General features: G+C 37.9%; 1 protein-coding gene across 1 annotated transcript in view; it reads right to left on the bottom strand.

The window, feature by feature from the left end:
• The window catches only part of LOC126456212 (esterase FE4-like), a 72,062-nt gene that overhangs the window by 36,206 nt on the left and 18,020 nt on the right, over positions 1-17,836 (bottom strand). The window contains exons 3-4 of the mRNA XM_050091966.1: positions 16,310-16,460; positions 8,615-8,800 (exon numbers count right to left, since the gene is read on the bottom strand). Coding sequence (XP_049947923.1) covers positions 8,615-8,800; positions 16,310-16,460 — 337 coding nt within the window. The remainder of the gene's footprint in view (positions 1-8,614; positions 8,801-16,309; positions 16,461-17,836) is intronic.

The following is a 17,836-nucleotide window of genomic DNA, read 5'->3' as shown; positions in this document are numbered from 1 at the left end:
TGTCAGTCCTACTCTTCACTTGTTTAATTCTTAAATATCCCTATGTGGTAAACCATAATTGCACCAAGTTCATACTACAACCATCCTGAACCATATTACCACAAGCAGCTTGTTGATCATGCAGTCTTATTTGCAAAGACCATAGTTCTTCCAGCAACAAGAATCATAAGACCATCTTCACTTCACAAATAACAGTGAAAAAACCCACAAGGCTCCTCTGCTTGCAAACTCCAGTGCTTGGACAAATGACCAAATACTGCAGTCAAGGCTGTTACTTTCCCTGCCACATCTTATCAAAAATATTGTTCATGCTGTATTGTATACATTATGTAAATTCAATAAACATATTCTTAAATGTACAAATATTTACAACTTATCCCCTAACTAAATATCTATGCTTTAACCTTTTTATTTATTATTTTACTTTTGTTCAGAAAGGAAATCTCAGAACCTAGACAAATATAAGTCTGTATTCTATTTCTCATTGCACCACTATAAGACTGAAAGTGCATTTCTTAATTTTTTAGGAACATAATAAATAATTTTTACAACCCTGTGGTCATTAATCCCTGTATCCATTTTGATACTTGTCATCAACTCAGGATTATTTGCTGCTAAGAGGTCAGGTGTGTTTTCACAACAGTTTACTATTTGTGTGGGCTCATGAACTAACTGCTTGAGCTAATTTTCAGAGAATGCATTTAGCAGATTTTCTGACGATGTTTTATGTGTACCTCCAGATTTAAACATGTATGTTAAAGTCACCACCAACTATAATTCTATGAGTTGGGTAGATGTTTGATATTATACTCAAGTTTTCTTTGAACCTTTCAGCAATTGCATCATCTGAATTGGGAGGTCAGTAAAAGGATCCAATTATTATCTTACTCCAGTTACCAAGAATGACCTCTGCCCATAGTAACTCAAAGGAACTATCTACCTCAATTTTGCAACTAGATAAACTATTTGTAACAGAAACAAACATGCCACTGCCAACTGTTTTTAGCCTATCCTTTCGAAACACTATTGATTTCAGCTGAACTTATCTCCAGTTTTAGCCAGTTTTCAGAGAAACCACCCAGTCCACACCACACAGCCCCTGCTACCCATATAGCCAAGTCCTGCATATAGTGGACTCCTGACCTATTCAGCAGAACCTGAAACCCAACTACCCTGTGGTGCAAGTCGAGAATTCTGTAGCATACATGGTTGCACAATTGTCTGAGGCTCTGATTCAGGTCCCTTCCACTTGGCTCTGTATCAGAGGTCCACAAAGATTCCTCTTGACTATGCTGCAAATTGTGAGCTCTGCTTTCATCTTGCAAGCTAGACTGACAGCCTTTACCACTGCTGTTAGCTGCTTGAAACCAGAAAGAATCTCTTCCAATCCAAAGTGACACACATCATTGGTACTGTTGTGAGCCACCACCTGCAGTTGTCTGCAACCTGTGCTCTTCATGTCATTCAGAAGGACCTGTTCCACGTCTGGAATGACTCTACCCAGTATGCACCCAGAGTGCACACTGGCTTTCTTCCTCTCCTTGGCAGCCATGTCCCTAAGGGGCCTCATAATGTGTCTAACATTGGAGCTCCCAACTACCAGTAATCACACCTTCTGTGATTGTCCTGGTCTCGCAGGCTGAGAGGTTCCCTCTGAAACAGGACAGCGACTGCATCTGGCTGAGTCACAATGTCAGTCACAGACAGCACCTGGAATCTGTATGTCAGTCTGCCTGGGGAGGCCTTACGTACAGCCCCTGGGAAGTCTTTTACCACCTACCATGCCCAGAGGTGACATCCCCTCAATTACAGGTGAGGGGTCAACCTCAGCATGAGCAGTAACTGGGCTGGCCACCAGTGAGGACCAATTGGAGGACTCGGACGTGCTGGATGTCTGTTGGATCCCCACAGCAGGCCTACAACAGTAATGCCCATCCATTGAAGCTTCAGGCTTTGTAACTGAAGCCATCGCAGTTTGGGCCTGAGAGCAGAGTGTCACCAACTCACCTTACATCCGCATACAACAGTCATCGTCTCTGTCCGTACTAAAGACCATAGAAAACTACACTACTAAGACAAATGAACTATGGACACATGCTGCAGAACTCTACTGTAGCCCTGACAAAAATGCAAGAACTGTGCCTAATAAATTAGGTTAATATGCAGAAATTCAAAAACGAAACTACCAAAGCAGTCAGGTGAGACCAAATAATTTTTCCCTGATTAGTAACTTGTAATATGTCACAAAATCAGTTTACTTTCCATCGCAAATGAAAACTCAGGAACTGTGTCTGTTAAACATTAAATTAATGTACAGAAACTCGAGAAACTAAACTATCAAAGCACACAGATGAAATTATACAATTCGCTCCTAGTTAGGAAATTGTAAAAGTCACAAAATCGGTTACTTTCCTGTTGCCTCTTCTGTTTTGGCTGGCTGCTGGTGCCTGACTGGCTACATAATGCCAAGCAATCACTAGCTTTCAAACCAAGTGAAGAAACAACTATTGACTCACACATGGAACTCTACATTAGAGTCCTCAGTCACTTTGCTCAAGCTGTGACACTGTCCAAATTTCCAGTTTCACCTAGGTCATTCAAACACAAAAACAAACTGGCTCTTCACTGCTCACTTCTGTACACCACTCAACAGATTGGCCAATCTGTTTGTTTTGTCAGGGTGGTGCTGCTCACTTCTGTACAGAGCTCAACAGTTTTGCCAAGTTTCCCACGTTGAGTGCTGTAGGACTGCAACAAAACTTACATATGTGTAAAGTTGCTAGCTCTATTCCTTCCACATCACCCCTAATGCTGTAATTTTTATCATTAAACAGGCTTTCCCCTGCTCCTCCTTCTCAAGATGGCGGCGCATATGGATGTAGTGGCAAATCGCTCCATTAGTGAATTGTATGCTATGTGCAAAAAAAGTGATAAAAGGTGTTAAAATATGTGTAGTGGCACATAAATGGTATCATTCTTGTTGTTTCATGGAAACAAATCTCGGTCAACATAGGCCTACATGTGACTGTGGAACTGAGTGCAACGGTCTTGAAACTGCATTTGAAATGTGCAACGCTGGACTCGAAATAAGTGTGAGGGAAGAACTGCAAAGTGACTTAGGTAAAGCTAGACAATATGCAGAAATGCTGAAAAGTTTGATCGACTATATGGACCTTCCCACAGATACGCAAACAAGCAAATGGGAGTGTGTATATACTAGGCCTAAGAAAATCTCTCAACCTGTCTTAAATACCAATGTTTTTCGTGTTCCACTAATGAATAAATACGATGTTCTAATTGCAGACAGCTCAGAATCACGGACAAAAAATCTCTGTGTAACAGGTAACTGCTCAGAAAGATCTGTTGAACAAAAAAGAGCCAGCAGAAACACGTTACCATCAAATACTATTAAACGAAAAAATCGTGTGAGAACAGCTTGTAATAAAACTGAATACAAGACAAAAAACGAAACAGAGAAGAAGAAGGAAGAAATATACATATTATCGACGAGTCATGGCAAAGGACTGGCTACAATCATGTCTGATATGCCGTCCGAATATAAAGTGACTGGAATTTCGAAACTTGGTGCTCCTCTACGAGAAGTGCTGAAAAACTGTGAAAGTTCCGTGAAAAGCGACGTCAACTGTGTCATAATCGGAGGGGGAAACGATGTCTATAAAAATGAAAGCAGCCTTGCTGTAAGAACACTGAAAGAATCACTAGGAAAAATTTCACAGGCGAAGGTATTTGTTGTAAACATTCCCTACAGACACGACTTAACGGAAGACTCGTGTGTAAACAGAGAAATCTTCACGACAAATCGGAAATTCAGGAAGATTTGTAGCGGTTTTGTGCACACAACTTTCATTGAAGCAACGAGTTCAGTAAGAGAGCATTTTACTAGACATGGACTGCACAGAAACAACCTAGGCAAGAAAGTGCTGGCCAAAGAAATTCTCCAGGTGATAAAGACAGCCTATGTAAAAATAGCACTACCTGCAACAGGTTTTCTGCCAATGACAACAGAAAAGAAAAGTGCACCAACAGCATATGAGGAAGAAACGTCTGCAGATAACCCTACGTTGAAAAAATTACAACTGTGCGAACATGTAAAGCGTCACAGTCACCAGTGGCATTATCAGTAGCAGCAGTGGAAAAGGAAGTAACAGTAGCAGCAACAGCAGAAGTTTCACCAGCAACAGTAACTATAGTGCCTCTAAAAGTAGAAATGAGAATTGCAGCAGGAGAAGCAGCATCAAGTGTTACGGGTAGATGGAAAACAGCACCTCCTGTCCGTCTAAATGATTTTTTAGTGGAAGGCAGCAAGATGAAGAAGCCCACGAGATAAGTAGCGTAACAAATTTCATAACATCTCACCAAAACGTTCAATCTAAAATAAACAACAATTATGATCTTAAAATTTGCTATCTGAATGTTCAAGGACTAATAAATAAAGAATTTATTGTAAACAGTTTTGGACTAGATAACAAATTTGATACTTTCTGTCTGAGTGAACATTGGGTTACTGAGGGTGTACTTCCAGTTGTCAAACTTGATAACTATAATGTAGCAAATAGTTACTGTAGAAAACTGCATATAAGAGGTGGTGTGGCATTATATATTAATCAGTCATTCAGCTGCTCCATTGTTAAGTTGGACCTAGATTATTTATGTGAGGAACAGAACTTTGAAGCCACTGGTATAGTTATGGACAGTCTTAAGTTAGTAATAGTATCCCTTTACAGGTCACCTAAGGGTACCATCAATGTATTTCTAGAAAAATTCGACATGCTGTTAGATGTACTAAGAGGGACCAGATGGTTGCATTATGACATAGTAATTGGTGGAGATCTGAATGCAGATTTTGATATAACAACACATAAACGTACTGTGACTGAGTTGAAAAACCTTCTAAGACAGTGCAATTTGCACTCAATCAATAACAGGCCCACAAGAGATAAAGCATGTCTTGACAATATTTTTGTCAACTTTAAAACTACAGAAGAATCATGTGCTGTTACAGCGTTTCCATTTTCAGATCATGGCTCTGTATCTTTAAACTATACAAGTAGGTTCTGTATTGATAATAGTAATATTCCTAAGCCTGTCCCAAAAGTTATAATCACCAGACCTGTCACAGATGACAAAATTGTTCAGCTCTGTAAGTCCCTTGCTGAGAGAGACTGGTTCAACCAATGTCATGGTGACACAAGTTATAGTCTTACTGCTGATTTGTCAGGGAAACTATTATTTGAGAGATTTTTTAAAACATTTCTGACACAATTTAATGACACCATCCACATAAAGAAATGCAAATTAACTGAAAAGGCTTTACAAACAGGGCTACAAACAGACAAAATTCATGGTTCACTAAACAATTATCAAATATGAAAAACCAAGTTATGGTGTTGCACAATATATGTAGCAATCAGAAAACAGAACATGCCAGATTAGCCTATATAAAATGCAGGAATGAGTATAAAAAAGCCATCGTGGAAGCCAAAAAAGCACATAATTTCAATACCATTGATAATTCCACAAATAAGTGCAAAGCTGCATGGAAATTAATAAATGGTGTTGCTAAAGATGTAAGAAGCAAAAAAATTAATATAAGTCCCCAAAAATTCAATGATTTCTTTATTAAATCTGTTGAAAATGTAGGAAATACTATAATCAAGCCTGGTATCAGTTCATCAGAGTTACTTTCTAAAAATGTTTGCAGAACACCAACAGACACAGGTATGTTTATGTTCTCCGAGGTCTCACCTAGTCATGTCCTAAGCATTGTAAAACGGATGAAATCTTCAGACAGTGTAGATATATATGACATATCCTGTAATTTACTAACGAAAGTAATAGACTATATTGTGTACCCCTTAACATTCTGTATAAATAAATGCGTATCTGAAGGATATTTTCCCGAAGAACTCAAAGTGGCTGGGGTAATTCCAATATATAAAAAGGGAGATATGGACTCACCTTCCAGTTACAGACCAATCTCCATAGTCCCAGCTTTTTCTAAAATACTGGAATGTGTAATTTATCAACAGCTATCTGTCTATTTTGAAAAATTAGGAATAATTAGTGAATCTCAGTATGGTTTTAGGAAAAAGTTGTCTACTGTGGATGCTATAGACTTTGTAGTCAAATACTTACATCAAGTGTTTGAGGATAAGAGCTATGCTCAACTCACATTTTGTGATCCAAGCAAAGCTTTTGACTGTGTAAAGCATACGCCACTCCGAGAAAAACTGGAATTCTATGGCATTAGACATAACAGCCTTCAATTAATAAAATCATATCTTCAGAATTATAAACAAGTTGTTTGTGTAGGGAGAGAAATGTCGAGTATAGAACAAGTCAAGGTAGGTGTTCCGCAGGGATCCGTGCTGGGCCCCTTTTTGTTCCTGATAATGATAAATGATCTGCCGTCATTTATCAAGTCCACCACTGTGTTGTATGCAGATGATACAACATTTCTTCATGCTAGTGAGGATTTCAGTAGCTTTAAAACTTGTGCAGCAAAGACAATTGACCAAGCATCTTATTGGTTCAAGGCAAATGGATTCCTGCTGAATGAAAACAAAACACAGCAGATGGTCTGTAGTCTTAGAGACTAGCTTCTGTCAGATGATCCAAGTTATGTCAAATTTTTGGGGGCATACATTGATGATAAATTATCTTGGGGTCAACATGTACAATATATTAGTGGTAAATTGTCAAGAGTTATTTACCTATTAAGGCGACTTATGGATTGTGTTCCTGAAAAATATGTTAGAACATCCTATTTTTCATTCTTTCAAAGTATAATAGCATATGGAATTATTTTGTGGGGGAACTCTATCTGTGTACATGACATATTAATACTGAAAAAAAAGCTATTAGGATAATTACTGGTTCTGCATATAAGGCACACCGTAAACCATTGTTCTGTGAACAGAAAATCATAACTGTTATAAACTTGTACATATACTATGTTCTAATTTATACGAAGAAGAAATTACCAGAAACAAACACCAGAGAAAATGTACATAGCCACAATACAAGAAGGAATAGGTGCCTCTATATTCCTTACCACAGATTGTCAAAGTCACTCAACAGCTACGAAATCATGGGGTACAAATTATTTAATAATCTTCCTCAATCTGTTCAAGAATTACCTGAACAATTATTCAAACAAACAATTCATGACTGGCTAGTCCTCCAACCATTCTATGACATAAGAGAATTTATCAACTGTAATATAATGCTATAATGTTAACAACAAACCTGTTGTTTCTTTCAAACTACTAATTGTATTTTAGTATGTATATGACGTTGTCTATTGCTGTAATGGCCGAATGACAATAAAATTATTATTATTATTATTATTATGAACACCTGGACCTTCTGTCAAAATCTTTGCACAGCTTCCCAATGTTGTCGGCCACCTGGTTAAGTCTGGCACTTTGCTTCCCAATACTTGTGGGCTGGTACTCTGTTCCTAATTTGTCCTATACCATCTGCCTACACCCCTACCATTGCTGTTATCTGGTGGCAAGATTTTTTTCTACACCTAGTTTCTTTGTTAGATGTATGCTGCACCCTGTTGCAACATGCCGCTGGATGAGACTCTTCCCCTCCCACTTCAGGCAAAGGATCATTCTTATTAGAAACTGTAAGTTCAAATATAGTTGAAGAAACTGAAGAGCTATTCCCCAGTTGCTCACTGTTTTTACCTTTACCCAATTCCTATCTAGTTCAAATTTCATTCAATCTATTTCAACTTGAATGCCACAAATCTTTGCTCCCCATTCAGTGTTACTTTTTTCTTTTCCTTTTTTTTCTTCTTTTTCTTTTTGCATATCTTTCCACAGGAGAGTCTCATTGAGTTCTCAATTCAGTTGCCCATTACACTCATCACCACAATAGAACTCCAACCCCCAACCTTCTTATACCACTCCCTGTGTGACTACCCTACAGTGACATCCAAACTTGTCGTATGTTGCAACACAGATTAAATACTTAAAAATATAACTACATCATTTAAGACTCCTTAGTTTACTTGAATTTTCATTATTTATGAGCTGCAAAATTTAGGCCTAGTGGTTAGTGCTTCAGGTTTATGATGTAGAATACAAAGTTATGTACTCATGTCTCCACTTAAAACAAAAACTCAGTACTCAGTTAACTGCATTATGTGTTAGCTAACTTACTCACAATAAAATGTAACTTTGAATCACTATTTACCATGAGTATTACATGATATTAAACAGCATTTACTACTGGAAAAATATGGAATACTACACATAATCTAACAAATTGTTAGTTTAGTTCTCAGAATTATGTATTTAAAATAAGAATCATCACTGATACTTCAAGAAGTTTGCAAGTTTAGAAGAGAGAAAGTAAAATGAAAATCGAGTTATTTTTAATATCAAAATGGAAATAAATTTCAGACCAGATTCCAAAAAGTAACAAATATTGTGTCCAAATTTATTATATTCTATGTAAATATTGCATTTGTTTATATTTAGGCCTAAAATTGAAATATTTTCAAGTATTCATAGTGAATCCATGATTTTATCAATCTGGTGTTATTATTCATAATTTGTATCCTAGAGCTACAACATACCTTTTGACTTGGGTGACATCATGTGGTATTGAACTGCAGCTCCTCCTGAACTTTGGCCCTCAATGGTAACTTCATCTGGATTACCACCAAATGCAAGAATGTTTTGTTTTACCCACTGCAGTGCAAGGACTTGATCTTTCATTCCAAGATTTCCAGGCAGTAAAGAATCACCTGTACTCATGAATCCTGCAGACAAAAAAAGCACTTTCAACTAGAAGACAAATTTGAAGGCTTCAATTTTTAATGTTTGACACATTTATTTTATAAGGTATTACAAATTCTAGCAAAAAGCTACCCTTATCAGCCACATGAAGATAGACATCATGTGACAAATTATTTGAACTGTCTGAATGAATTATTTCTATTTTGAAATTCAGATAAGTTTTCCTAAAAAAAAAAACGCTAGGCTAGAGGAACAGTGGATTAATTGCAGCTCTGTGTTAAGGAAATTAATAATGTCCTGTAAGGAAACATGCTATAATTACCTAAATTGTTCATAATGGTAGTAGCTACTAAAAGACTGATTCATAAAAGTATAGTAGCTAGATAATTTATGGAGGAACATTTCTTCTCAAAAACTGGTTTATTTTGAAGCATAATCACTTATAATTTCAATAATTAATTATTGGTAACAGTCAAGATGTGTGACATTATTACAGCTGAGGTGAGGACTGCTGGAGATGTGTTTTGGTACTAATGTGCTATTATGGAATGCAGATATTTGAATTACTGATGGAAGAAGTATGTTCTCTCCATGCATAGCCCTCTGAGCTCCTTTACTGGCTTCTGCAGTATGTATTTTATTCTGTAATCTGTAGACAATGGGATAGGATCAACTGTGTGCAAGATACTACACAGAATTGTAGCAAACACTGATCCTGTATTACATTTGTGTGCATTCTCAAAACAATAGTGTGCGGCACATTTATAAAGTACAAGCAGGCACTGTAGTTGTCACTCTATACTTTGTATTTGCAAGCACAGAGTAATTACACTGAAGACCCAAAAAAAATGATATTGGTATGCACATTTAAATACAGATTTGTAAACAGGCAGAATACAGTGCTGCAGCCAGCAGTGCCTGTATTAGACAACAAGTGTCTGTCACAGTTGCTGGGTCAGTTACTGCTGCTACAATGGCAGGTTATCAAGATTTAAGTGAGTTTGCATGTGGTGTTATAGTCAGCACCTCTGAGGTAGCAAAGAAGTGGGGATTTTCCCATATGACCATTCCATGAGTATACCATGAATATCAGGAACCCACTAAAGCATCAAATCTCCATCATCACTGTGACTGGAAAAAGATCCTGCTAAAATGGGACCAACAAAGACTGAGGAGAATCATAAAATGTGACAAAAGTGCAACCCTTTGGCAAATTGCTGCATATTTAAGTGCTGTGCAATCAACAAGTGCCAGTGTGCAAACCATTCAATGAAACATCATTGATATGGGCTTTCAGAGCTGAAGAACCACTTGTGTACCATTGATGACTGCATAACACAAAGCTTTACACTTTGCTATGGTCCATCAACACTGACATTGGGCTGTTGATGACTGGAAACATGTTGCCTTGTTGGATGAGTAAGTGGATGGACGTGTACAGGTATGGAGACAACCTCATGAATCCATGGAACCTGCATGTCTGCAGGGTACTGTTCAAGCTGGTGGAGGCTCTGCATTGGGTTGGGTTGTTTGGGGGAAGAGACCAAACAGCGAGGTCATCGGTCTCATTGGATTAGGGAAGGATGGGGAAGGAAGTCGGCCGTGTCCTTTCAAAGGAACCATCCTGGCATTTGCTTATAGCGATTTAGGGAAATCATGGAAAACCTAAATCAGGATGGCCAGACGCGGGATTGAACCGTCGTCCTCCTGAATGCGAGTCCAGTGTGCTGGGCTCTGTATTGGTGTGGGGTGTGTGCAGTTGGAGTGATATGAGACCCCTGATATGTCTTGATATGACCCTGACAGTGAAACATATGTAAGCATCCTGTCTGATCACCTGCATTCATTTATGTCCATTGTGCATTCTGATAGACTTGTTCAATTCCAGCAGGACAATGTGACATGACACACTTGCTACAGAGTGGCTCTGGGAACACTCTTCTGACCTTAAGCACTTTGACTGGCCACCAGACTCCTCAGACATGAACATTACTCAGCATATCTTGCAGTGTGCTGTTCGGAAAAGATCTCCACCCCATTGTACTCTTACGGATTTATGGACAGCCCTGTAGGATTCATGGTGTCAGTTCTCTCTAGCACTACTTCAGACATTATCTGAGTCTATGCCACATCATGTTATGTCACTTCTGTGTGTTCGTGGGGGCCCTACACAATATTAAATAGGTGTACGACTTTATTTGGCTCTTCATTATGAAGTCCATGAAACATTTCAAAAAGCTGGTACACATCAATGACCAAGAACAATGTAATAAATAATACCATAGGAGAAAGACTAATTCTCAAAGTTTTTATAATGTTTGTAAATGTTCTGTGTCCACCCTTCATCACATGGACACTTCTAACCAGGCCTAGTATATGAGGAATGAAGATAAGAATAGCTGCTGTTATGTGGTATTGTTGATCTTGGAGGTTCAGTGGTAGAAGTGGGACATAAACACTATTCTTGATGTTATCCCACAAGAAAAAATTGCAAAGTGTCAAGTCTGTGACTAGTGGACACACAAACAGCACAAAATGAACAGCCACAACATGACATATCCAGTGACATGGTGGCATCTCATACAGGTAATCTCATACACAACTGTGGAAATGTGGAGGAATATCACTTTGTTGAGAGATGAAATTACTGCTATCAGTTTCAAGTTGTGGCATGAGTCACAATTGGAGAACGTCAAAATAGGTGACGTCATAGAAATTTCTCTCACTGAGGAAGAAGGGTTCAGAGACAATCTTGTTGGACAAAGCACAGAACACATCAACATTTTTGGAATCATGGGTATGTTTGAAGTTGAATGTGGATTCTCTTTCCCCCATATGCATGTATTGTGTTGGTGGCCTTTTCTAAAAGATAAAAACTGGCTTTGTTACTCGAGATAATTTGCTTGTGAAGTTTACACTTTCAAGATAGTTCTTCACATCAGTGCACAACTACAGACAGAACAATTCATTGTGCATGGCATATGGTTTGGAGAAACTGCATTTTGTATGGCTTCACTCTTAATTGCTCATGAAGAATTTTCCACACTGTTGACTGAGTTATGTTGATTTCTGCATGAGCTCAGTAGGTAGACTCTATGAGATTTTGCAGCATATGTTTCTCATATGGTCTGCTGTCTGCTTGGACATGCCTGGTCAGCTCAAAAGCTTTGGATCACATGAAGAACCATCCTCCTCAAATTTATTGTACCACTTTACTATGTTGTTGTACACTAGTGGTGTCTTGTGATACTTGCCATGGGAAACTCTTTCCCCAGTCACTACCAATTACAAATGGACAAATAGAAGCACGCAAAATGCTTTCTCTGCCAGGATAGCTATAATTTTCAACAACTTTGTTCCATGGTGCCACTGTTGTCAGTTTCCCAAAAGAACTTTCTGGCACCTCATCCAAAAAAGCACTTTGTTATTTGTCTCTCACATACTGCATTATTTGTTTTATGTTTACCATTTAAGTTCAAAGAATGGAAACTCATTTCTTATTGTTGTGAAATAGAAGAGATAGAGTCATGGATATTACGCACAATTTGAGGTGGAAATCATTAAAACAAAAATGTTTTTCTTTGTGGGTGAGATCTTTTCATGAAATTTCAACCACCAACTATCTCCTCTGAATGTGAAAATATTTTTTTGACACCCACCTATGTATAGTGAAATGATAAATGTAGTGAAGTTAGAGAAATCCGAGCTTTAAGATTTAAGTGCTTGTTTTTCCTGTGTGCTGTTAAAGAGCAGAATGGTAGAGAAATTATCTGAAGATGGTTTGATGAACCCTTTGCTAAGCACTTAGTACTGGTATCAAGTGTGAATCATAGAGTAGTCATGTAAATGTAGATGTAATAATTTTTTTAATGTTTCGTGCACTTTATAGTTACTCTGTATAGTTTGAAGACAGAATCTTTGCTTGTGTAACAGTTATTGATTATTTGATATGTACTGACACTTGACAAAGACAACTGTGTAATAAGACATAATGAGTAATCCTCATTCTTCTCTGAAAGGCCATATTCTATTCAGTTTCAGTTCACATAAGGCAGGAGAAAAATACATATACACTACTTTGTACTTGGCATTAGCAAAAATATCTGATCTGAGGGTGCCAAGTAATTTATGGAGAGGGGCCTCCCATGGAACTTAAATGTTCTTCCATGTGGGATATGGACTGATTAAGAATTTAAAAGAGCATGTTTAATTGTCCCATAGGAATGTTTGCAAAGGAAAATGAAAGGACAATACATAACTGGATTGAATTTATCTTGGCAGGGAGGTTGCAGCATATTATCTTTGATAAAGTGCCATGGAAGAAGTGAAAATAACTTCAGGTATGACCCAAATAAGTATATTTGGTCCTTTACCATACTAGAAGACAGTGTTAATACCAATCTCAGACATTTTTCAGATTGTACAGTAATCAATGATGAAGTAACATAAAAGAAACACTATTAAAATATTGAGGCAGATATATGATAAAACATCAAAACTGTGCAAAAAATTTCTTATTGCTTGAAACATACAGTAATATAAAACTGTGCCCTTAACTAAGTGCAGGAAAGTAGTACTGGTATCATACAAGTACAATATCATTTAGTCACAATTGGAATTGGTCAAGTCATACAAATACCCAGGTTTAACAATTTCTATGAATATGAAATGGATTAATCACATAGGCTCATCCATAGATAAGACAGGTGGGAAACATTGCTTCATGTGCTGGACAATGATCATTCTACAAAAGGGACTGCTTACAAATCACTTGTGCATGTGTGTCCCATCTTGCCCAACTGCATGAGGCCCACAGCAGATAGGACTAACATGTTGAACATACTCAAGTACAGACAGCACAGTAACAGAGTTTTTTGATTCACTACAAAATGTCACAAAAATACTCAAAAATCTTGAATCAGCAGATGCTTGAAGATGTAGACAAATCTATATAAATAAAATTCAGTTGCTGCACATGTGAAAGAAAATCACTTGGAAACAGGTCAACTGATTTGGCTCACTTTTTTTTCTGTTCATAATTGTCAGTACAAAGTTTGTAAGAAAGAAAATTTTGGGAAATCCACTGGAAAAGTTGAAAATCTGGATGTTAATTTTGTATGAAAATGCCATTGAAAGAAATGTGATGGTTGGTGTGACAGTTCTTCTTAATTTTGACATTCAGTTTGACAATAATATCACATGTTTTTATAACAACAAATTCCACATTGAATATTGCTGTTTTGCAAAAAAGATTACAATTGAAAACTATTTTCAGTGTGCTATTGGTGGTGATCATGTCTTCAGTGTGTTGCAAGGATTGAAGTGATGTCACTTTGTGGTAATTTGGCATGTTGCAAACCTTCATTTTATTTCAGTTCATGGTTTATTTTCTTGGAAAGAATGCCACCAGTAAAGTGTGGAAATATTCATCAGTGGACACACAGTGCAGGCCAACCACATGAACACTGAGTCAGTGACACTGATAAAGAGCATAGACAGTCTTTGGAGGCAAATAGAATAAGAAATTCTCAAGTTCAATCAATTATGACTGTGGAACAACAGATACTGTCAAGTTCATCTTGCTCAGTTGGAGCTTTGCACAAAATAATTTGGAACATCAGCAAAACAAACATGGTAATTTGAACTTAACATTTGGCTTTCAGATAAAATCTAACAGTCAATTAAACCACTGATATATTTGTTGACTTCAGAACAATGAACAATGTTTGTCATCACCTCAATACTTTGAGGTTTCAACAGAAACCACCAGGATTATGTTTTGTGAGCAGGAAGATCAAATTACACAACTGATACCTCCACCCACCAGAGCCACTTTCTGGGCAAGAACCTACATCAAATCATTTCTTGCAGAATATACAAAAGTACAATAATTCCTTCCAAATGACATAATTTGGGGTGAATATTATCAAGGAAAAAGGTCTTAACCCAACTTTTGAGGTAAATTCATTTGAATGAACCAACTGACTGACTGACTGACTGACACACAATGCACAGCCTAAAGCATTGGAGATATAGACATGTTATACAGTAAGCAGTGTCTGTTAAACTAGCTGCAACAAACAACACTCTAAGCTGCACTGTGAAAATGAGTGGTTTTGTTTTCCTTTTCACAGTCATTTTTAACAGGAAACAGGAAAGTTGTGTTTATTGCTAACTTTATAATTCTACCTATTTATACATTAAAACCATATGCATTACTGTCATTAAAACTACTATCCTCACAGATCCAGCAACTGGAAAGGTTTCTCATATCCCATGTACTGATGGTTCCAACCAATTTACCCACTGATTCTGACTTCTGTTCACAATCGAGGTTTCATTTGCAATAAAAGGAGGAGTTGGACTGAGAAAGGAGGAGTAAAAGTACATATAAAAGGGGGATAAAGATATGGACAGAGAGATGAGGGAGGAGGAGATTGATAGAGAGAGTGTGGGATAAAAGATGTATGGGAAGGAGGGGGAGGTGATGGACAGAGTTAGGGGGGAGGAGGAGGAGGAGGAGGAGGAGGAGGCAGAGGTGGACAAAGGGAGATGGGGATGGATGAGAGGGATAGAGAGAGGGGAGAGAAGGAGATTAGGAGGTATATCTGATTTCCATATGTATTTAGTAACAGAACATTAATGGGCTCTCTACTTATTTTATGAAAGTATTTTACAAAGTTTCAAGAACCAGTCTTAAGAGAAAAAGCTAGAAACACAGTTCACGTCAAAGCATATTGCTACCATAACGATTGAAAAAACAAGATTGACTAATTACAGGGTGCACAGGAGCATTTAAGCAGTCCTTCTTCCTGTGCTCCATAAGTGATTGGAATAGGAAGAAACCATAAAATGTGATACAGTCATAAGAACCTTCTACCAAACACTTCTCGGTGGATTTCAAAGTATGCAATTGCAAGTAGATATAGAGGCAATCACTGTCCATAACAATGACATCTGTCTACACTTATCAGTTGTATGAATTCTTAGAGAAGTACAGTATATGAGGAATGGAATGATCAAATAGGTCCTACAACTGTTACCCTGGTGAGAATATGTAACTTGGCCTCAGTTAAAAACTGTGCCCACTCTCCCCCTCCCCTGACATACACCATCATTTTGTGGCTTTTTTGGGTTGGCAAAAATTCCTTGTCTCTTGTCAGAACTTACTTATGCAATTCTAATCATATCGCTGTAATTATGCCTGTTGCTCAACACACTGCATATCAATAGTATTAACTTAGATGTGTGAATAGGCCATAAGCAAACAATAATATGTTGTTTTCCATTCAATATGCAAGTACTAATTCCTCCAAATTTTTTGTAGATATTATGGTTTGTTGCTTGGCTCTTAAACAGATTTAAAATATAACTGTTGGTGATAAATTTTTTCATTAAAGTTTGTTTTCAATGAAAATTCAGTATGTCATACTTTAATATTTTTTAAGTTATTACAGTGTGTTTAATAAATAAAGATTTCTTAGGTACAAATGCTTAGTGTTATTAATCATAGTTCAGCATAATCTTCTTACCCAGAGCTCCAAGACGATACTGTATGGTAACTACAACAATCCCATGATCTATGTAGAAATCTAGTGGACGTTCTTCAGCATAACCTGTCATAAAGCAGCCACCATGTATCATCACTAGTACGGGTCTTGGGACACTAATATTTGATGGTAGCTGCAAATAATTTGAGAATAAGTACTATGAAAACACATCAGTTTTTATTTAGCGTATGGCTAATACAGACATATCATGATATTACATATACATATGTACATATTGACACACAAGAAACTTAAGTATGTCTTTACAACTGAATATCCAGTCCTTCAATCCAGCGCACTGCATCTGGAGTTGCTAGCAGGAAGTCCTCTTTGGCGCCGTGATAGGCTCGAATCCTGCATTCACTGACAATATGGTGAACAGTCTGGTATGGAGCCCCGCAGTCACAAGCTGGATCAGGCAGCTTGTTCCACTTAAAGAGAGCATCCCTGCATCGCCCATGGCTGGTACGGATTCTGTTGAGAGTAGACCATGTCTTGCGTGGTAAGTCGAATCCACTTGGAAGTTTAGCTCCTGAGAAGATGTTATGCAGGTGCACATCTGTCATTGCTTCCCACCGACCTTTCCATTCTTCAAGAGGTTTGAAATTCTTAGCAACCATGTCAGCAGCATCGCACAGAGTTGGATGATGTGATTTCAGTCTCTTGCGATTTAAAAGTGGCAGGTCGCTATGCACGGATAGGTTAGAATTCCTGGAGATCTTGTGGAATTCTCTCATAAGGGCAGTACATCTGCGTAGATCAGGAGGCATTATACCGGTTAACAGTGGAAGCCAATAAACTGGAGTAGATCTGATTGTGCCAGATATTATGCGCATTGTCGTATTCAGCTGGGTATCAACAAGCCTTGTATGATGACTATTCATCCAAACAGGTGCACAATACTCAGCACTTGAGTATACCAAGCCCAGAGCTGAAGTTCGCAGGGTGGTTGCTGAAGATCCCCAGGTAGTTCCACATAGCTTATGGAGGATGTTGTTTCGAGTCCTCAGCTTTTGAGCTAAGTTAAGAAGGTGTTGTTTGAAGCATAGTGTTCGATCCAGGATGACACCAAGATATTTTGGGTTCCAGTTGTGATGAAGAATTCTGCCTCTGAAACTTACCTCCAGTTTTACGTTCGCCAACTGGTTATTTAGATGGAAGCAACACACTTCTGTTTTACTCACACTGGGTTGGTGTCTCCAGATTTTGAAGTAATTGTCTAATGCAGACAGGTCATTGGCTAAAATCTCTTCTGTTGTCTTCATTTCCTGGTGTTTGACGGCTAGAGCCAGGTCATCGGCATAGCAGTATTTTCTGGACGAAGTGTCAGGTAGATCAGATAGATATAGGTTGAACAGTAAGGGTGAGAGAACTGATCCTTGAGGCAATCCATTGTTCAGCTTCCTCTCCTTACTTATGTTGCTTCCAGTGATTACCTGGAACTTCCGATCACTTAGCATGCTGTTAATCAGTCGAGCCATTGTTCTGCAGGGTATGATGCGGAGAAAT

Source organism: Schistocerca serialis, chromosome 2 (assembly GCF_023864345.2).
Source record: "Schistocerca serialis cubense isolate TAMUIC-IGC-003099 chromosome 2, iqSchSeri2.2, whole genome shotgun sequence".
Taxonomy (NCBI): Eukaryota; Metazoa; Arthropoda; class Insecta; order Orthoptera; family Acrididae; genus Schistocerca; species Schistocerca serialis.
This window is presented reverse-complemented; position numbering and strand designations above follow the sequence as displayed.